Source organism: Hyperolius riggenbachi, chromosome 12, assembly GCF_040937935.1.
Source record: "Hyperolius riggenbachi isolate aHypRig1 chromosome 12, aHypRig1.pri, whole genome shotgun sequence".
Classification (NCBI taxonomy): Eukaryota; Metazoa; Chordata; class Amphibia; order Anura; family Hyperoliidae; genus Hyperolius; species Hyperolius riggenbachi.
The window spans coordinates 168,985,042-169,007,407 of NC_090657.1; the positions used below are offsets into that span (position 1 = coordinate 168,985,042).

Consider the following 22,366-nt stretch of genomic DNA (forward strand, 5'->3'; position numbering starts at 1 on the left):
GAATCTAAACAATGGTACTGTATACAGATACTAGACAACTGAACAGGTCAGCGATATGTACAGGGGGTGGAAAATATGTACCCTTTTTAACCACTTCCCGACCGCCGCATGAACAAATGGCGGCCAGGAAGTGGATCCCGCAAGGACCGCCGCCAATTGTACAATTGGCGGTGGTCCTTGTACGGGCATGGGCAGAGCGATCGCATCATTCGTGACGTGATCCTCCGCCGGGGACTGGCTCCGCCCCCTCGCGCTGTAACCCGCCGGCCGTTCGGAAGCGCCGGCGGGTTACTAGCACCCGGATCGCCGCATACAAAGTGTATAATACACTTTGTAATGTATACAAAGTGTATTATACAGGCTGCCTCCTGCCCTGGTGGTCCCAGTGTCCGAGGGACCTCCAGGGCAGGCTGCAGCCACCCCAGTCTGCACCCAAGCACACTGATTCCCCCCCCCGCCCCCTGATCGCCCACAGCACCCCTCAGACCCCCCCCCTGCCCACCCCCCGGACCACTGTTTGCACCCAATCACCCCCCTAATCACCCATCAATCACTCCCTGTCACTATCTGTCAACGCTATTTTTTTTTATTCCCTAAACTGCCCCCTGCTCCCTCCTGATCACCCCCACCCCTCAGATTCTCCCCAGACCCCCCCCTCCCTGTGTACTGTATGCATCTATCCCCCTGATCACCTGTCAATCACCCGTCAATCACCCCCTGTCACTGCCACCCAATCAATCAGCCCCTAACCTGCCCCTTGCGGGCAATCTGATCACCCACCCACACCAATAGATCGTTCGCAGATCCGACGTCAGATCACCTCCCAAGTGCAGTGTTTACATCTGTTTTCTACCCTAAACACCCAGTAATTACCCATCAATTACCCCCTATCACCACCTGTCACTGTTACCCATCAGATCAGACCTTAATCTGCCCCTTGCGGGCACCCAATCACCCGCCTACACGCTCAGATTGCCCTCAGACCCCCCCTTATCAATTCGCAAGTGCATTATTTACATCTGCTCTTCCCTGTAATAACCCACTGATCACCTGTCAATCACCCATCAATCACCCCCTGTCACTGCCACCCATCAATCACCCCCTGTCACTGCCACCCATCAATCAGCCCCTAACCTGCCCCTTGCGGGCAATCTGATCACCCACCCACACCAATAGATCGCCCGCAGATCCGACGTCAGATCACCTCCCAAGTGCAGTGTTTACATCGGTTCTCTACCCTAAACACCCACTAATTACCCATCAATCACCCCCTGTCACTGCTACCCATCAGATTAGACCCCTATCTGCCCCTAGGGCACTCAATCACCCGCCCACACCCTCAGAAGGCCCTCAGACCCCAGCCCTGATCACCTCGCCAGTGCATTGCTTGCATCTATTCCCCCCTCTAATCACACCTTGAGACACCCATCAATCACCTCCCGTCACCCCCTAGCACACCTACCCATCAGATCAGGCCCTAATTTGCCCCGTGTGGGCTCCTGATCACTCGGCCAAACCCTCAGATCCCCCTCAGACCCACTTCCAATCACCTCCTCAGTGCATTGATTGCATCTATTTTCCCCTCTAACCACCCCCTGAGACACCCATCAATCACCTCCTGTCACCCCCCTAGCACTCCTATCCATCAGATCAGGCCCAATACAACCTGTCATCTAAAAGGCCACCCTGCTTATGACCGGTTCCACAAAATTCGCCCCCTCATAGACCACCTGTCATCAAAATTTGCAGATGCTTATACCCCTGAACAGTCATTTTGAGACATTTGGTTTCAAGACTACTCACGGTTTTGGGCCCGTAAAATGCCAGGGCGGTATAGGAACCCCACAAGTGACCCCATTTTAGAAAAAAAGATACCCCAAGGTATTCTGTTAGGTGTATGACGAGTTCATAGATTTTATTTTTTGTCAAAAGTTAGCGGAAATTGATTTTTATTGGTTTTTTTTCACAAAGTGTCATTTTTAACTAACTTGTGACAAAAAATAAAATCTTCTATGAACTCGCCATACACCTAACAAAATACCTTGGGGTGTTTTCTTTCTAAAATGGGGTCACTTGTGGGGTTCCTATACTGCCCTGGCATTTTAGGGACCCTAAACCGTGAGGAGTAGTCTAGAAAACAAATGCCTCAAACCTGTGAATAGGACGTTGGGCCCCTTAGCGCACCTAGGCTGCAAAAAAGTGTCACATGTGGTATCGCCGTACTCAGGAGAAGTAGTATAATGTGTTTTGGGGTGTATTTTTACACCTACCCATGCTGGGTGGAAGAAACATCTCTGTAAATGACAATTGTTTGTAAATGGACAATTGTGTGTAAAAAAAAATCTAACAATTGTCATTTACAGAGATATTTCTCCCACCCAGCATGGGTATGTGTAAAAATACAACTGAAAACACATTATACTACATCTCCTGAGTACGGCGATACCACATGTGTGGCACTTTTTTGCACCCTAAGTGCGCTAAGGGGCCCAAAGTCCAATGAGCACCTTTAGGCTTTACAGGGGTGCTTACAAATTAGCACCCCCCAAAATGCCAGGACAGTAAACACACCCCACAAATGACCCCATTTTGGAAAGTAGACACTTCAAGGTATTCAGAGAGGGGCATGGTAAGTCCGTGGCAGATTTCATTTTTTTTTTTTTGTCACAAGTTAGCAGAAATGGAAACTTTTTTCTTTTTTTTCTTGTCACAAACTGTCATTTTCTGCTAACTTGTGACAAAAAATAATATCTTCTATGAACTCACTATGCCTCTCAGTGAATACTTTGGGATGTCTTCTTTCCAAAATGGGGTCATTTGGGGGGTATTTATACTATCCTGGAATTCTAGCCCCTCATGAAACATGACAGGTGGTCAGAAAAGTCATAGATGCTACAAAATGGAAAAATTCACTTTTTGCACCATAGTTTGTAAACGCTATAACTTTTACCCAAACCAATAAATATAGGCTGAATGTTTTTTGTTTTTTTTATCAAAAACATGTTTGTCCACATTTTTCGTGCTGCATGTATACAGAAATTTTACTTTATTTGAAAAATGTCAGCACAGAAAGTTAAAAAATCATTTTTTTGACAAAATTCATGTCTTTTTTGATGAATTTAGTAAAAAGTAAAAATCGCAGCAGCAATCAAATAGCACCAAAAGAAAGCTGTATTAGTGACAAGAAAAGAAGCCAAAATTCATTTAGGTGGTAGGTTGTATGAGCGAGCAATAAACCGTGAAAGCTGCAGTGGTTTGAATGGAAAAAAAGGGTCTGGTCCTTAAGGGGGGTAAAGCCCACGGTCCTCAAGTGGTTAAAAAAAGGGTTATGAAAGCCCCGCCCCTTTTGAGCTTTGAGCTAAAGGGTTAAGACAGAATATAGATAGGATTGATAGATAGATAGATAGATAGATAGATAGATAGATAGATAGATAGATAGATAGATAAAGTACATTATACACAGCACAGTTCCTCCCTATTCTGATGTTTCATAACAGATTTATGCAATAATAAAAGGAAATCCGTGCAGAAGTTTGTGACCTCCAGGGGGCCTCTGGCTCTGGGCCTCATAATACGCTAATAAGAAGGTATTTAGAACAAACTGACCCTCCAGGGAACAAAATTCCAAACAGAGTCTCATTGTTGGTGCAGCACGAAGATGTTTACATCAGTGTACAGCGAGCAAAAGCAGCCTTTATATTATAATTACCAGCAAGGTTACAACAGTCACCATATTCTGCTTCTACCGCATGAAGATTACCGCTCTGCCGCAGAGGCCAGCGAGCCTTGTACAGGCATCAGGCTTTCATACAAATCGTGCTTCTGGGTTGCCAAGCAACAGAAAGATGATGAAAGACACAGGGATTGTATACCGAATATTCTCCTATTTAGTTCATAGTTCATGAAAAAGTGGCAAGACCCAACAATTCCTGAGGCCAGACCCCATACTCCCCGGGGCCAGACCCAACAATTCCTGAGGCCAGACCCCATACTCCCCAGTGCCAGAGCCTACACTCATCCCCCAGGGCCAGTCCCCCCAATTCCCAGGCCATACCCCATACTCCCCGGAGCCAGACCCACCCAATTCCCAGGGCCATACCCCATACTCCCTAGGCCAGACCCACCCAATTCCCAGGGCCATACCCCATACTCCCCGGGGCCACACCCACCAAAATTCCCAGGGCCATACCCCATACTCCTCACTGGGCCAGACCCACCCAATTGCCAGGGCCATACCCCATACTCCCCAGGGCCAGACCCACCCAATTGCCAGGGCCATACACCATACTCCCCGGGGCCATACCCCATACTCCCCGGGGCCAGAGCCACCTAATTCCCAGGGCCATACCCCATACTCCCCAGGGCCAGAGCCACCCAATTCCCTGGGCCATACCCCATACTCCCTGGGGCCAGACCCACACAATTCCCAGGGCCATACTCCCGGGGCCAGACCCACACAATTCCCAGGGCCATACCCCATACTCCCCGGGGCCATACTTCACACTCCTCTAAATTCCAAGCACCTCTCTTACTGTCTAATAACAAAAGCAACATTTTCAAATTCTCCCAGTCAATAAATTGATGGCATAGGATCACAGACTGTAATGGGTGTAAACAGGTACTAATTAAAGGTTTTGCCAGAATTAAACTTCACTGCAAGAATAAATCACATAATCTAAAATAAATAAATAAAACAGTGCCCTCCAGTCATCCACAAACAGCGACACTGCGGCACACAAGCCCATCTAAATACCAGACTATAGGCACAGCTGTGGTAACAGTGGCATAGCAATTCGGGGTGCCGAGGTTGGGACCCCACCAACCACAGTATCAGCTCTTTTTGGTCCTGTGATGGTAATAAACACTTTTATAGATGCTTTGAATAGTAGTAATCAACAAGCTGTTCCCCATCCCCTGATTGCACCTCTGCCACTGTGGTGTCCTTGGCAGGTTTTGGTACACCGTATTAATTATGTATAGAGTGCTTGTGGGGGGGGGGCCCTGGCTCCTTAGCTCCACGACTGCTTGGAAAGTACAGCACTGCTTCTTTAAAACTAAATTAATATGTAACATTTCACTTCCAAACTTCATAATTCATTTCTTCACAACTCTGACTGTAGCACGGCAGATAATCCATTACACCCTTGTGAGCCAGAATAAATCTGTGAGAAAACGCGGAAAAGCCGCCGCGTGTACTAGCAACAAGGCGGCTGATTCCGCGTCCAACGCGGCGGTCTGCACGCGGAAGCGTGCATCTAGGGACATGGCAGAACGCAGAAAAGCCGCCGCATGTATGGATAGCGAGGCGGCTGGTTCCGCGACCAGCATGGCGGTTTGCACGCAGCAGCGTGCAGCTGGGGTGGCTGAGCATGTTAGTTCACATAGGTTTAGGAATGCGTGCGCGCTGAAAGGCAGAACTTTTGTGATGGCCAAGGGGGGGGGATCAGCTGACCAGGCCGGTCAGCTGACCTCTCAGAGCTGGTAACCATTGGTTGATTACTTTAGGGCGGCGCCAGAGAGCACTGCTCTATATATGGTTACTGCTGGCCACTCTCAAATTGTCTGCCATTGCGATCACTACGTGGAAGCACTCAGACCTTAGTCAGATCCTACAGTGTGTTTGAACCAGGAGGACCTGGGAATTCACACTGAGCCAGATTACTTGTGTTATTGTTCTGTTATACTTCAGACTAGTTCCAGGGTGTAGAGACCACGGACCTCACACCCAAGACTAGGCATTGTTTGATATTTGTTATGACCTGTTGCTTTCCTGACTATCCGTCTGCTCTCTGATTTGGTACCACGCATATCTGATATACCGTTGCCAAACCCTGCCCGCCCTGGATACCGAATCAGCCTTCTGTCTTTTGTACTTTGTCTGTCCTATGTTGCCGACCTGGCTTCCCCGACCCCGAGAGCTATCTCTCTCCACTAAAGAGATACTCTCCAGATCAGTCAGTGACATCCACCTCCAGGTGTCACTCACTCTCCGGTCCTTCCTACCTTCAGCCTGACTCCACCCCTTGGAGAGTCTCAGGCTGTTGGAAGGTTTCTGTACTCTCTATAACAGTACTTCCTGTACTGCCTAGGGCCACCTGCTCATCAGGTGGGTTAGTGTTACTCAAAGTCATACTGTTACACCAAACACTCACTATATACTATTTAGAGGTGTCCAGAGGTTAGAACTATATCTGTATTATTGGTGATTCTGCAAATCATCCATAATCAGGTATAGATCTGTATTCTTGGTGATACTGCAGATCACCAATATTAAGATCCTCTCTGCGAGCTGACACTGATCGTTACAAAATCCGAGACAGTCGGCCCAACTAGGGATAGTCTATGACAGTGATGGCTAACCTTGGCACTCCAGCTGTGACAAAACTACAAATCCCATCATGCTTCTGACTCCCAGATGAGCTGTCAGAGTATTGCAATGCCTCATGGGACTTGTAGTTCCACCACAGCTGGAGTGCCAAGGGTAGCCATCACTGGTTTATGAGATCCAAACAATTTTGAGTGGATGTTTTTTTGTTTTGTTTTGTTTTTTTACACCAAGGTTATGCAAATGTATGCAGCAAAGCTTAAAAATGGGCAAATAAAAACGCTGCTGCTTTTTGGGCACCCAGATGATCAGAGACCAAAATAATGGGTACCCAGACGACCAGGCACCCAGATAACCAGACACAGAGATACTGGGGCACCCAGATGACCACAGACCCAGATATTGGCACCCAGATGACCAGAGACGCAGATATTGGGCACCCAGATGACCAGACACCCAGATATTGGGCACCCAGATATTGGGCACCCAAATGACCAGACACCCAGATATTGGGCACCCAAATGACCAGACACCCAGATATTGGGCACCCAAATGACCAGACACCCAGATATTTAGCACCCAGATGAGCAGGCACCCAGATATATTGGGTACCCAGATCAGATGACTGGTGTAAGGCCTAGCAGATCTCCTGCCTTCTTTCAGACCTTATACCCCAATCTATCGCCATGCTCTTTACCTATAGATGAGCCTCCACATGAATGGGAGACAGAGTAACACCTACCAGACTTCGGTCACCCCCAGGACTTAACGTGCAAAGTATAGGGACTGAGGCCGAGAAGACAAAATAATTACTAGCACCAAACTAGCAGACACAGGAGGCAGTAAGCAAGCCCAATAACAATCCAAGGTCAAATACAGGAGATCAGAAAATCACAGTACATACAGGCAAAACAGAATCAGGTCAAATATAATCCGAGGTCGGTACAGGCAGTAAGGTTCGTAACGAGTATACAGGCAATAGGTCAGTCCAGGCAGCAAACCGGCAAAGTCAATAACAGGCAGAGGTCGATATCCAAAGATCCAATTGAGAAGTATGCACAGGCAATACAAAGAGCACCCAGCAGCTAGCAAACTAACGCTATCAAGGGCAGTTTGCACAGCTGACAAGCAAGTTTAAATAGCAGGCATCTACCAATCAGTGGCCAGCTACACACACAGCAACCAATCACACAACCTGCCTAAGTGTCAGCTGACTAGAGATGGATGACCAGAGACCCAGATATCGGGTACCCAGATGACCAGAGACCCAGATATTGGGTACCCAGATGACCAGAGACCCAGATATTGGGCACACAGATAACCAGACACCCAGATATTGTCTGTAACCTAAACTAATGTCCAGCGCTGCGTAATATGTTGGCGCTTTATAAATACAATAAATAAATACATTTGGGCGCAGCCGGCACCATCATAGACTGTAATCGTAGTTACAGCTATAGCGAGTTATGTGGGCGCTGTTAGAAGACGGAGCATAAATCACTACAAGAACACTGTAATTCGTCCGCCAGCAATAGCTGGACGCCAAATTACATCTTCCCCCACTAGCCATGGCGGCCTGGAGAGGGAATAGTAATTAACACCGCCGGGACCTGTGCAGGAGCAGGATATGTTATAGGTACACCCCAGATGACCGGACACTCAGATATTGGGCACTCAGCTACACCTCTCACTGCAGATGGGTCTTCCCAGCCTCCTCTCACTTACTTGGAAAGCTTGATTTCAATCTGCTGTCTGATCTGCTGCCGTTCCTCGTCCGTCCTCCGTGGGAAGATGTTCCTGTCCTCCAGCTCCTGCTTGCTGGGCCGATTCCTCAGCTTCACCGCCAGGATCTCCTTCTTGTACTTTCTAGGCAAAGTGCCTGGAAGAGAAGCCAGAGGACAGACATCCAGTGAGGTCAGGTGGAGCCAGCAGCAGCCATACTTGTTTACACTAACATGATTCCGGGTGTACAGACAGAGAGAAGAGGAAGTCATACCAGAGAGATTCTTCTAGGTCACTATGGAACCCACATACAGGCCAAACAGAGCGTTTAAAATGCAATCCAACTTGTTCATGTGATCAAATACTGAATGTTTACAGCCTGGTACACACATCCCATTTTTAATGGCCAATCATTGGCCAATTTTACCACTTTCATATAATATGAGAGATTACCGACACAATCTGTTCATAGTACTAAACATCTGTACACCCTCATACTACATGAAGGGGGTAAAAATTGGTCAGTGATCAACCAATCAAAATTGGATGTATGTATGCATCCTTATGCTACATACACACTTGAAAGATAAATGAAAGATATCAGACCAATTTTACCCCCTTCCATGTAGTATGAGAGCCATACTCTACACAGTCTATTCTATTGTGCTGAACTCCCCATCAGATAGAAAACTTTGCAAGATGCTGCACACACAGATGCTGTACACATTCAAAAGATCAGTATCTGCAAAAGATCTGATCCTGCAAAAGATCCGTTCCTGCAAAATGCATTCATAGTCTATATCTGCAGATGCTCATACACACCTTGTTTAACTGACATTCATCTGCATATCTGACAATCGTCTGCAGATCTGAAGATCCATCCTGGTGTATCTGATCTGCAGATGAATGTCTGTTAAACACGGTGTGTATGGGGATCTGCATGTACGAGGGTTCACCTACACAACCTGTTCATAGTATTTAAAGAGAATCTGTATTGTTAAAATCGCACAAAAGTAAACATACCAGTGCATTTTGGACATCTCCTATTACCCTCTGTCACAATTTCGCCGCATTAAAAGTGGTTAAAAACAGTTTTAAAAAGTTTGTTTATAAACAAACAAAATGGCCACCAAAACAGGAAGTAGGTTGATGTACAGTATGTCCACACATACAAAATACATCCATACACAAGCAGGCTGTATACACCCTTCCTTTTGAATCTCAATAGATCATTTGTGTGTTTCTTTCCCCCTGCATCTCTCATGCACTGAAGTTTCAGGCTGCTCTTTTCTTCCTGCAAACAGCTTTGCCCTTGTCTGTAATTCTTCAGTATGTGAAAGCCCAGCCAGCTCAGAGGACGATTTATCCAGCTTGTAAAAGATAAGAGAGAAGAGAGAAGCTGCTCTAATCTAAATAACACACAGGCAGTGTGCATAGAGGGGCCTGGAAGGGGGAGTTCATAGCAGAACCACAACACTGAAGAACTTGGCAGCCTTCCAGACACAGGCTGACAAGTCTGACAAGAGAGAGATAAGTTGATTTATTACAGAGATGGTGATAGTAGAACGTGCTGCAGTAAGCCAGAACACATTAGAATAGCTTTTGGAACTTGTAGGATGATAAAAAACAGGATGCAATTTTTGTTACGGAGTCTCTTTAATATCTGTTGCCCCTCATAGGGCTCTATTCATAAAAAATTTGTGGCGAAAAAACTCCTGGAGGGAAAATACCGCAGCGGTATTTTAGACTTCTGGGTGGTCATTCATAAAAATGTTGCCAGCTGCGATGCAAGTGCGGAGATCTCCCGCTGAAGGCTGGCGGTAAGCTGTCGGAAGGTATGCGGAAACACTTACGCCGGCAGAGTCCCTCCGTGCACTGCTCTCTCTGGGAGGTCTGTCCCATTCACTTGTATGTAATCCGCAAAATCAGAGGAAGCGGTATTTCCCGTCCACATACCGCTTCCTCTAATCTTTATGAATGGCCATTTTGTTACTTTTTTCTAGATAAATCTAGAAAAACACTGCAGAAGGCGGAAATTTCTCGCTCTGCTCGGGGATTGTAGATTTTCATGCGGGAACAGCTTTTATGAATGCCCACTTTGCTAAATGGTCAGGAAATTCCGCTGTTTTGAGCGGAAAACTTGCAGTAAAGTTTTATGAATAAAGCCCATAGCAGGAATTATCAATAAGATGTAACTATTTCTGAGTTCAAGAAGGATTATGTAAATGTATGCAGCTTGAAAATGCACCAATCAATTTAAACCTGGTCCATTTTCAATCTGCATAAATTTGCATACTCATTGATATAATCCTGCATGAAGTGAAAAATAGTTGCATCTCACTCATCATACCACATGGGAGCTGTAAAATTGGTCAGTGGTTGGCCAATCAAAATGGCATGTGTGTATACACCCTACGTTTCTCCTAGGCGATATTCTCCCACCTCATCAATAAAATGCGTTGTAAACCATCAACAAGCAGGAATATACCCAGGATAATCTTGATAGTACTTTTTCAATTGCATGCAGAAAAGTTATTTTAGGGTAGGAACACACCAGGAAATGCGTGAAAGGTAGCGTTTTGCTGCATATGTGTTTTTGCTTTTTAAGTGCGTTTTCGTTTTCACTTCCGCACATGCAGTTTTCTTGCGTTTTCTGTGCATTTTGATGCGGTTCTGGTTCGCATATATAAATCGCATATGCGGTTTATGCTAATCACTAGGAAGATTGTGAATTGAATAAGGGCCATAGTGTGAGCAGCCACATTGAAAGATCAATAAAGATCTATGACATGCACATCATTCAGAGTTGATGCAGGATTACACAAATTTAGCATGTAAATATATGCTGTTTAAGGCCTCTTTTCCACAGACAGCTGAACTGGGTGCTCAGCGTGCAGTTACCAGGCAGCAGCGCGCAGTTACCAGGCAGCAGCAAGCAGTGGTGAGAGTTTGAGGCATTTCACTGCATATCACCCGCTAGTGGAAAAGAGGCCTTAAAATGGACCAAGCCAATCCTGCTGAGATGGGATTTGATTGGTCTGTTTTCAAATTGCTTAAATTTGCATAACCTGGCAGCAATATCAGATTTGCATCTCCATGATCATCCTGAGTTGCAGCATGTTCCTAAGATCACTTTTCCACAGCCTGTTGATAGGCAGTGAAATGCATCTCACAGTCTCACTGCTGCCTGGTAACGGCTCACTACTGCCTGGTAACTGCTCGTTGCTGCCTGGTAACTGCATGCTGAGCACACAGCTCAACAGTCTGTGGAAAAGAGGTCTTATAGGTGTACAAATGTATCACATGTAATATAAACTGTCCCTCCCCTCCTACTCCCATATACAGGTGTCCATACACAATACATTGTTTCAGTTTTCAGATTATTTAAAAGCATGAATCTTTTCTTTAAAGAGGACTCAAATTAAAAACACACAACATCAGAAATAAAATCTATTTTCTAAATTATAATAGCAGCCTTTTTTCAGCTGCATGATGACAAATATAAAATATTTGACATTTATTGGAGAAATCCCTCCCTTCCTTTCATATTGCCGGGACAGAATGCGGCAGACTGGTGGAGTAGGAGACGCCCGGCAAAGGAGGAATTGCTAATGGCTGCCACCTGTGTAATCCTAGTTATGAAAAGAGAAGGGTGAAAAGAGTACATTTGAAATCGGCGCCGGTAGACTTGGGCGCAGGATACAGCGCTATAAGGCTGATCCTGCTTCTGCACAAGTCCGGGCCGTTTTAATTACTATTCCCCCTCCAGGCCGCCATGGATAGTGGGGGAATGAAATAATTCGGCTTCCAGCGATTGCTGGAGGCAGAATTATTTCATTCCCCCACTATTAAGCAACTTCAGAGCCGACGTTACTCACTGAGCGCCGCTATAGACTGATTCCCATTACAGTCTATGGTGGCGCTGGCTGCGCCCAAATCTAGCAGCGCTGAAAAGCACTGCTCCGGGGTGAAAAGCATGCACTGAAATGTGCATAGGCTTGAAGGAGTGTTTATATATCTTTGTGTCAGAGTGGTGCAACTAAACATTTTTAATTAAAAAAATGTTTGGTTCCACTTTAAGTTGGAAAATCCTAAAGCCAATGTAATAAAATAGCTGAAGATTTGATGTGATCTATCTGTGGTGGGCGCAGGAGAATGCAGCGGAATGGAGAGCACAGATCATGTCAGTAGCTGGACGGCGGTCAAGAGGGGGCGCTCTCAACAGCTACACGTGTGAAGCCAGTTCTGATAAAAGCAGTTATTTCACTCCACAAGGAGCTAACTACCCTGAGCTGGACCTGAACCTTGCATGGGACTAATCAGAGTCACAACTAGGAATGCAAATGTATGCAGTTTAAAAATGGACCAATCAGTTTAAACCCAGGTTGCATCAGCTCGGAACTATTTGCATATCTGTGATCATCCCTAGTCATAACACTAGCCAATAATTGTGATTAATCACCTGTCAGGAAGGTGCTCATCAGTAGAGATCATCAATGATAAGCAAATACATCTGAGTTTATGTAAATTTTTATCCAAGTATTTGCATATCATTGATTATCATTAAGGTGGGTACACACGTCAGATAAAAGTCTTTGGAAAATGAAAGATCACAGACCAATTTTACCCCCTTTCATGTAGTATGAGAGCCATACTGTACACAGTCTATTCTATGGAGCTGAACTCCCCATCAGACAGAAATCTTTGCAAGATGCTGCACACAAAGATGCTGTACACATGCTGTACAACAGATCAGTATCTGCAAAAGATCTGTTCCTGCAAAAAATCCATTCCTGCAAAATGCATTCATAGGCTAGTGCTACGTACACACATGCGACAACGATCGTTCGTTGTCAACGACGAACGATCTTTTAATTGACGAAAGAACGACCGAAGTAAAGTTAGTTGTAAAAAGTGTGTAACGATCACATCGTTAGAACGAACGTTACACCACGTAAAAGCACTTAATGCGCCTGCGCATAAAATTGTAAAGTTCCTTGGAGAAAAAGAGAAATGCGCATGTCCAGCCTGGTACGAACGATCGTTTCCAACGATGTACCACTTTTGCTAACGATCGTCGGTGGTAAAAATCCAACAAGACAGAACTTTGTTTTGTAGCGATTTGCCTCGTTCGTCGTTTGCCTTAATAGTCGTTGGTTAGTTTTTTGTAACGATCGTCGTTGGTAAAGATCGGGGAACGATCGTTGCAAACGACTATAGTCGCATGTGTGTACGCACCTTAGGATATCTGCAGATCTCATACACACCTTGTTTAATGGACAATTATCTGTAGATCAGATCCACCAGGTTGGATCTTCAGATCGGCAGATAATTGTCTGATCTGCAGATGAATGTCCATTAAACAAGGTGTGTATGGGATCTGCAGATATCATAGACTATGAATGCAATTTGCAGGAATGGATCTTTTGCAGGGATTGATCTTTTGCAGATACTGATCTGTTGCATGTGTGCAGCATCTGTGTGTGTAGGATCTAGCAAAGATTTTTATCTGATGGGGAGTTCAGCTCCATAGAATAGACTGTGTAGGTATGGCTCTCATACTACATGAAAGGGGGTAAAATTGGTCTGTGATCTTTCATTTTCCAAAGACTTTTATCTGACGTGTGTACGCACCTTTAGGCCTCTTTTCCACGGAATGTTGAACTGTGTGCAGGCAGCAGAGAGCAGTTCTGAGAGTTTGAGAGGCATTTCACTGCCTATCAACTGTCCGTGGAAAAGAAGCCTTAATCATGAGTAGCAATGATCAATGAGAGGCAAATAATTCCAGCTTGCCTGCATATTTAATACAATTTGTACGCAGCCTGCATCTGGTTAGTACAGCTCAAGATGCATATAGTTTGCATTAAATCTGCATACAGGATATAATTATTTGCATCTCAGTGACCATCTCGTATCATTAGTTACCAAATCAGATTAACAAAGTTCTGATTAAGGGTTTGTTCACACTGCTAATGTTATCCTATGTGTGTCTTCACGCTGCAGCTATGTGATTTTGTAAAAAATCCCCCATAGCATTGCATTGGCAACAGCTTTTAAAATCTCTAGCGCTTAAAAAGCTTTTGTAGTGTGAATCAGCCCTAAGGCCACTTTTCCACAGAGTTGATAGGCAGTGAAATGCTTCTCAGCTCAACAATCCATGGAAAAGAGGCCCAAGGCTCGGTCCACACTAGGTTTGGTTGCACATCACAATCCGCATCAGGGCTCCGTTTTTCTAAACCGGAACATAAACAGATCAAAAACAGATCTGTGCTGCCTTTTTGCAGCACAATTGCAGTCCGTTTAAGTTTTAAAAACGCGTCCGTGTCCCAGCCGTGGGGGTGGGCCGCCATGCTGGAGGGGGTAGCAGCCAGGAAGGGGGGCTGTTCCCCCCTGTCCACGCTCCCCCTCCAGCTTTGTCCACTACATTATGGCAAAAGTAATATTGAGTGAGCGGGGAAGCATTAACTTCCTTCCTCTACTCGCCCTGCAATTAAGTAGTGGGCGGCATTGCAGGAAGTGACGCGGTGAGCAGAGGAAGGTAATTGCTTCCCTACCTGCTCTCTCATTATTACTTTTGCCATAATATAGCGGACATAGCTAAAGGGGGAGCGGGGAAGGGGGGACCCAGGTGAGAGAGGGGGGGGAGCCGCTGTGCCTGCTGCCCCCCTTCCTGGCTGCTACCCACTCAGGCTACCGGGGAACACCTATGGCGGTGACGTTGAGGGGAGGAGCAGGCAGTAGGCAATCCGGATCTCCCTCCGTTTCTGTGTCCATAGTAGCCAGTGTAGAGGGAGATCCGTTTTTGCATTACCTTTCACTAAATAAATCAAAATCCTTGGTGTGGGCAGATGCTCCACTTTTCCTTTGCTTCTTACCTGTGGACGTCTATGGGAGAGAGCTGCAAACATGAACAGTGCTGACTGACTGCTTGACCTGGCTGTGCACACACTTATGGTGACAGATAACGCAGGAAGTGGCCAACATTAGTTAGAGCTATGAAGGAAATGTTCTAGAACAGGGCAGAGGTCAGATAGAGAGATGGAGAGTTTAGTGTAGGATTGCTCCTCTATGCCCGCACAGGAAATGGCTGCCGGCAGGACCTCTGATGGCCAAACCACTGATGCCTGCCGATGACCAATGACATGAGATTTCCAACTTGCATGAAAATTGAATGCAAGTTGTATGCAATCTGGAAAGGGAGTGATCCATACTGGCAGGAAGTCTGAGACAATTCCAAGCTCCATACAATTTTGAATAAATCTGCATACAGTCAGGAATAATTAGCCTCTCATCGACCATTTCTGATGGTGGCGTTTGTCACTGCGGACGCAGTTTTGTGTTATTGAGAAGAACAGATAAACTAGAGAATACAAGGCGATAGGAAGTTCCTTACTCTCCCAAAACCTCAGATCAAAAGGTTCCAATAACTTGACCACCCCCCGAGTTCAGCTAAAAACCTTTGGAGCCAGAGCTTTCTGTCATGTTGCCCCTACCCCAAGGAAAGCCTTGCCACACCCAATCAAGATAGCTCCAACCCTGGACACATTGGGCTCTATTCATAAAACATTTGCAGTAAAAAAAAAAATAATCTTGGAGGGAAAACACCGCATCTGTATTTTAGACTTTTGTGTGCTAATTAATAAAAAAGTTTACACCTGCGATAATAGGTCAGGGAATTCCCGCACTAAACTGGCGGTACTGGCTGAGTTGATACATTTTCTCCGTGCAGCGACAGAGGGCACTATAAAGGAGGCAGCTCCAACTTCCCTTTGTGCATTCTTTTTAAAACTGCCTCTGTTTGCAGTGAATCTTCTCTGAATCTGTATATTAGTCTTTCTAAACAATCTAATTGCTACAGCTTAGAAGAAGTTCCAGAAATGTTACACATGCAGGCTTTCTGATGTGTAATTTATCTAAAAACAGGTACCCAAGGGGTGAAAAAAACACAGCCTTGGTATTTTGGGATGCAGTATTTGGGACTGCTGCTGCCTGTCTCTCCATTAGCTTGCCTGTTATCGCTGGCTTATCGCCTTATCTAAACAGCCAGGTTTCTCCGCTTACATTCCGCCTGCTCTAATCTTTATGAATTAACCTTCAGCGACGTGTTGTGATAATCTCCGCACAAGGCGGTAATTTCCCGCACTGCTCAGGAATGTCAGATTTTCATGTGGAAACAGCTTTTACGAATGAACACTTTGCTAAATAGTCGGTAAAGTCATCTGTTTCCAGCGGTAAGCATGCGGGAATGCTTTATAAATAGAGGTCAGTAGCCTCCCTGGCGGTATGGACGAGCTGAGTTCGTCCAGCAAAAACTTGCAAAAAACGTTAATGACGAGCTGAGCTCGTCCATGCCGACAGGGAGATTTCCTGTTTCTCTGCCCCGCCGGCTGCATTTTTTTCTTATCAGAGGGATTCCCCAGGATGGCTGGATGCCTGACTGCACGCTGTGGGTAGCGATCTGTGCTACCCACAGCGTGCAGAACAAGCATCCAGCCACCCTAGGGAATCCCTGGGCAGCCAGCGGGGCAGAGAATGTGCGGGGGATCCCCCTTGTATGTGGAGGCTGTGCTGGCGGGGGATCCCCCTCTGTGCGGGCGGGGGGAACCCCTTTATATGGTGGCTGTTGCAGGCAGGGGATCCCCCTCTGTGCGGGCGGGGGGATCCCCCTTCTATTGTGGCTGTTGCGGGGGATCCCCCTCTGTGCGGGTGGGGGGATCCCCCTTCTATTGTGGCTGTTGCGGGCGGGGGATCCCCCTCTGTGCGGGTGGGGGATCCCCCTTCTATTGTGGCTGTTGCGGGCGGCCTATCCCCCTCCTCCCCCTCCCTCCCGATCTCCCCCCTCCTGATCTCCTCCCCCCCCCCCTCTAAGCCCATTGAGTAAATAGATTTACTCACCCGAGGGCTTTCTCCAGCGACGGCAGCAGCACTTCCTCCTCCATCTCCAAAGTCCCGGTCTCTGTACAGTTACATTACGAGGCTTGGTGACGTCACCAAGCCTCGTAATGTAACTGTACAGAGAACGAGACTTTGGAGATGGAGGAGGAAGTGCTGCTGCCGTCGCTGGAGAAAGCCCTCGGGTGAGTAAATCTATTTACTCAATGGGCTTAGAGAAGGGGGGGGGGGGGGAGGGGATCGGGAGCGGGGAGATCGGGAGGGAGGGGGATAGGCCGCCCGCAACAGCCACAATAGAAGGGGGATCCCCCCACCCGCACAGAGGGGGATCCCCCGCCCGCAACAGCCACAATAGAAGGGGGATCCCCCCGCCCGCACAGAGGGGGATCCCCTGCCCGCAACAGCCACCATATAAAGAAGTTCCCCCCGCCCGCACAGAGGGGGATCCCCCGCCAGCACAGCCTCCACATACAAGGGGGATCCCCCGCACATTCTCTGCCCCGCTGGCTGCCCAGGGATTCCCTATGGTGGCTGGATGCTTGTTCTGCACACTGTGGGTAGCACAGATCGCTACCCACAGCGTGCTGGGGGGGGGGGGGGGAGGATCGGGAGGGGGACATCTGGCTACCTATAAATCTGGCTAAACATCTGGCTCACTATATACCTGGCTAAACACCTGGCTCACTATATACCTGGCTAAACACCTGGCTCACTATATACCTGGCTAAACATCTGGCTCACTATATACCTGGCTAAACACCTGGCTCACTATATACCTGGCTAAACATCTGGCTCACTATATACCTGGCTAAACACCTGGCTCACTATATACCTGGCTAACTATACCTGGCTGCACATCTGGCTAACTATACATCTGGCTAACTATACCTGACTGCACATCTTCTACCTATACATCTGGGTCTTATACTCACCATTGGCGTGCTGATCCCTCGTCGCGTACCTCTGATAGCTTCCCCAGTGTCTTCTTCCATGTCCCTTGGCGGATTTTGCTTCTCCCTCGGCGATCACATGTCCTCCGTTGATCGGCGTTGATGACACCAGGGTCACACAGCGTCATCAACATCTTGCAGAAAACACTTTTTTTTTTAAATTTAATTCAATACAATAATCTGTATTGAATTTAATATAAAAAAAATTGGTTGCAAAAAAAAAAAATTGTTGCAAATTATTGGAAATTAATTGAAACACTTTTTGCCCGGAAATCCTGGGGAAACTGAACGCCAGGGTGGTTAAAGGGTGGGAACACACTAGGCAGTGTGGGAAAGTAGTGTTTTGCTGCATATGCATTTGATCATTTTTAGCGCATTTTCTGTGCAGTCGCATTTTTCCCGCATATATGTTTTTATTGCGTTTTAATGAGTTTGCGGTTGGCATATATAAATTACATATGCGTTTTATATGTTTTTCTATGTGTTTGATGTATTTCCGCTTCCTGTTGACTTCCTAGTCATTTGCACAAAACTTTTTTTAAAAAACACACATATAAAAAATGCATGCAAAACGCATTAAAAATGTCACTATTGACTTTCATTATGTGCGATTCTGAAAAATATACAGTAAGACCAGCGTTTTTAAAAATACACATTGTAGAACGCAAGTATATGGGTTTTTTTCACGTGGCCCAGTGACTTGCAGAAAATGCAGCGAAATTGCACATAATGCAAAGCTATCGTTTCTGCCTAGCGTGTTCTATGTAGGAGCTGCTGCAGATCTCTTTTTGGTATGTTTTTTTTTTCTTGTTTTTAGGGTTTAAAAGCTGGTAAAAAAAAATGGCCGGCTTTTAGACTCTTAATCTAGAAATAATCAGAACACCAGGGAGGGTAAGTGAAACAATGATCTCTAGGCAGCTACCTGAAAATGCAGATTCTGTCTTGGAAAACACAGTTCAGAAAACAGAATCCGATTTCTCCCTTTATAGAGGTAGCATCATTTTTTCTAGTAAAAGGTCTCCCTCTAGTGGCCACATCTAAAATGTGTCACTGTATGTTCACAGTAGCTTCACTTTTCAGAGGAACATACGGTACTGATAAAAATAGACCATAAACCACAATACAGTAATGCCCAGAAACATCTAAGAAGTCTGAACAAAGGAATGGTCCAGGAGATGCAAATAATGCGGAGATGATGCTGAATTATGCAAATTTTGTATGCAGATTTATTTGAAGGAGGCTTTGGAAGTCTTCGGGAGCGCTCGGGCGGCTCAGTACTGCGCCTTTGAACTCACGCATACGCCATACAGAGCCGCCCGTCTTTGGGAGCATTTGAGCAAACGGGGAACTTGGGATTAAATGAGGGCACCAGGAGAGGAGCGGGAAGGCTCTATAGGACCCAGAGCCTTACCTCTCCATAGACCAGTATATGATTTTTTTTTATCGATCCCCATTAGCTTTAATTTGATTGGTCCATTTTCAAGCTGCATAAATTTACAAATAAAATGTTCATAATCCTGCCTCAGCTTGGATTTGCATCTCTTTGCCCCTCCCTATCCCTATCCATAGGACTGCTGCCCATGGAAACAGTAATTGCCTTGAGTCAGTTATGGAACCCATGCATGTACAGAAAATGCAGCACTGCATATGTCTACACATCAATGTGCACTAACCTGACACCGGCAAATAACGCAGGAGAAGAGCTAGATGATGGGGATAAAGAAGAGGCCATAAGTTGAGGGGCAGTCCCGGATTTACCTCACAGGAGCCTATAGGCACAGATGTCCTGGCACCTTAGACTTTGCCCTCCATGAACCTTCAAACACACCCAACAAATTGCACAGCGAGTGTGTTGGCTGGCTCAAGTAGCTAGAGGTACCCTTTAGTATTAAGTAGTCAGACATACCGTCAATATTAAGTAGCTAGAGGTGCCCCTGGCCCTGACTGAAGGGAGTTCTAGTCAGTGGAATGCCAAGGGCAGGGAGAGTAACCTCTCATTTACAATTTGCATGGGACTCTGCATAGAAAAGGAGAAAGGGAGGCACCCAGGGAAGGGAGTGAGCTACCTTTCTGTCATCAGACGCCTGTAGGCACATGCCTACAGTGCCTTATAGTAAATCCAGCCCAGTAGAGGGGTCAGGCATGGCTGCAGCCCCCACTTTTCTGGCTGCGTGCACTGCACATTATTATGTACTTTTATATCTCCTTGTTACGTCTGTTGTCTGTTATGCCTAAAAGGCGTAACGAAGAGAGGAAACATTTTTTAATCAACTATCAGCTGCTGAATACTTTAACATGATAGGCAATTAATAGCAAGATTCATGGAAAATACTAGGGACAGGAAGGGAGAGGGAGAAGACCAAAGAAAAATGGAGCAGAAATAAAGAAAGAAAGGAGAAGGGGAGAAAGACGATAAAAGGAGAAGAGGGAGAAGGAATAGGAGAAAAAGAGTAATGTAGGAGGAGGAGAGGGAGGCAAGTAAAATAAAAAAAAAGCTGTGGAGAGAATGCAGAGAAGAGCGGTGGAGGCTGGAGGGAAAGAATACAAAAGGAGAAGGGTGAGATGAGAACAAAAATAGGCTTAAAGAGTAACTGTCAGGCTGCAGAAGCTAATTTAAACCTCTATTCTCCTGTGTTAAACAGTTTAGAAGGAAGCCAAAAAGGCATTACTGAAGATAAAAATCTCTCTTACCTTTGATGTGTGCTTATCAGCAAAGCTGTTAGACCCAAGCAGGACGCAAGCCGTATACCATACTGCAAAGCATTCTGGGGCCCTCCCCTCGGCTGCTAATGAGACGTTATAGCAGCTTGTAATCAGTCCAGCGCGTAGCACTGATAAATCTCCGGGCAGAGTACACTGCAGGAGTCAGCTATTGTTCCTAGCCACATGGCTAATTAATATTCACTGCACACTGTGTTATTCAGTACGAGCTTTTCTGTGATCAGGAAGCAGGCAGGACATGACGACACATTTGGCTTCATAGAAGTCAGAAAAACATGGAACCTGCCATGAGCTGTCAGGAGCATCATTCTCTGCATATACTATATAAAAATTCTGTGAAGTACAAACGTGGACAGTGAAATGCATATGTAATGTAAGTACAGCCAATCTTTAGCTACTGATATATGTGTTTATTTTCTCTGAGACCTTATACCTAACAGCTCCTCTTTAAGGTGTCCATACATCAGTCGATGTATAGGCAGATCGACCAAGAGACAGATCTCTCTCTGATGGGAGAGAGATCTTTTTCCTGCCCATACACTGCAGGCAGATTCTCGATCGATTTTAGCATGAACATGTGATGCTGCATCCGCTGCTCCCATCACTGGAAGAGGGTGAGGCAAAGATTGCCAAAAACAGGGGTAGGATGAGAAGCAGGACAAAGAAGGAAGAGAAGGTGACGAGGTGAGAAATGTTGAGGAGACAAAAGGGAGAAGAGGAAGGAGGAAATGCGAGAAAAGAAGAGATAAGAAGAGTAGAATAGACAATAAAACAACATCAGGGTCGGCGCAGTTACAAGACACTTATTTGTGTTGTGGTTTTTTTACCGGAGATAACAGAGCTGTTGAGTTCATCCTCATCTTCGTATAACAGCACGTTGTCTTTATGGCTGGAATCCCTGATCAAGTTTTCTTTGTTCTCTTCCGCTTCCTTCACTGAGCCACACCTATTCTCACAGTCACTGTCCGTAATGCTGTCTCTGCTCTTCTCAACACTGGAGGTCCTCGAGGTGCGGAACTCAACCCTCTTCTTTGGAGAAGATTTCACTTCCCGATTATGAAAGCTGGAGAAACAACATGAAGACCACAGTTATCAAGCTGTCCACGTTTCCTTAAAGCCAGGGTCGGATTTAGGTCTTCCCATAACTGTATCGCACCATCTGAGGAACATCCCCAATTGTGCCGGCCACTTACTCACCTGTCTTGGCGGTGCTTGGTGGCCAGGGCCCGATGAAGCTCCTCGATGATCCGGCTGGGGGGTAAAGGCATATGCATGGCAGGCAGGTGAGGAGAGCCTGTCGGAGTGGGGATCTGTCCTTTGATAACTGGGCCATTGTTTTCCGTGCCTTTCTGGCTGGACGGCTGGAAGAGATTGGGGTGTCCTGAGATATGGGAGGAGCCTAAAGTAGTGGGGTTTTTCTTTATACTTGCTGGAGGGGACATGATGTCTTCCATTTCTAAACCTGTTAGACAGAGAAGCACAGCTGTGTAATGATCATGTCTGGAATCCCACTGCCATGGACAAGTTCAGAGACAGACTGATGAGGCCCACTTTAAGGAGGCTATAACATTAAAAACATTTTTTTAAAAAGCCTAAATAGTTTTTTTTTTTAAATGGGTCCCAATACACCCCCATTTTTTCCTTTGCTGAGATAAAAAACATCTCAAGGAAAACAACATAAACCTGTCTATTTCAGATAAGAGAAGGACACTATGACCAGAAAGTAATGGAATCCCCCCTCTATTTGAATAGTTTA

General features: G+C 46.0%; 1 protein-coding gene across 2 annotated transcripts in view; it reads right to left on the bottom strand.

Moving 5' to 3' along the window:
* Positions 1-22,366, bottom strand: part of PHACTR3 (phosphatase and actin regulator 3) — a 199,290-nt gene that overhangs the window by 140,530 nt on the left and 36,394 nt on the right. For both annotated transcript variants that reach the window (XM_068264249.1, XM_068264248.1), the window contains exons 5-7: positions 21,808-22,072; positions 21,438-21,673; positions 8,051-8,204 (exon numbers count right to left, since the gene is read on the bottom strand). In XM_068264249.1, the coding sequence (XP_068120350.1) occupies positions 8,051-8,204; positions 21,438-21,673; positions 21,808-22,072 (655 nt within the window). The remainder of the gene's footprint in view (positions 1-8,050; positions 8,205-21,437; positions 21,674-21,807; positions 22,073-22,366) is intronic.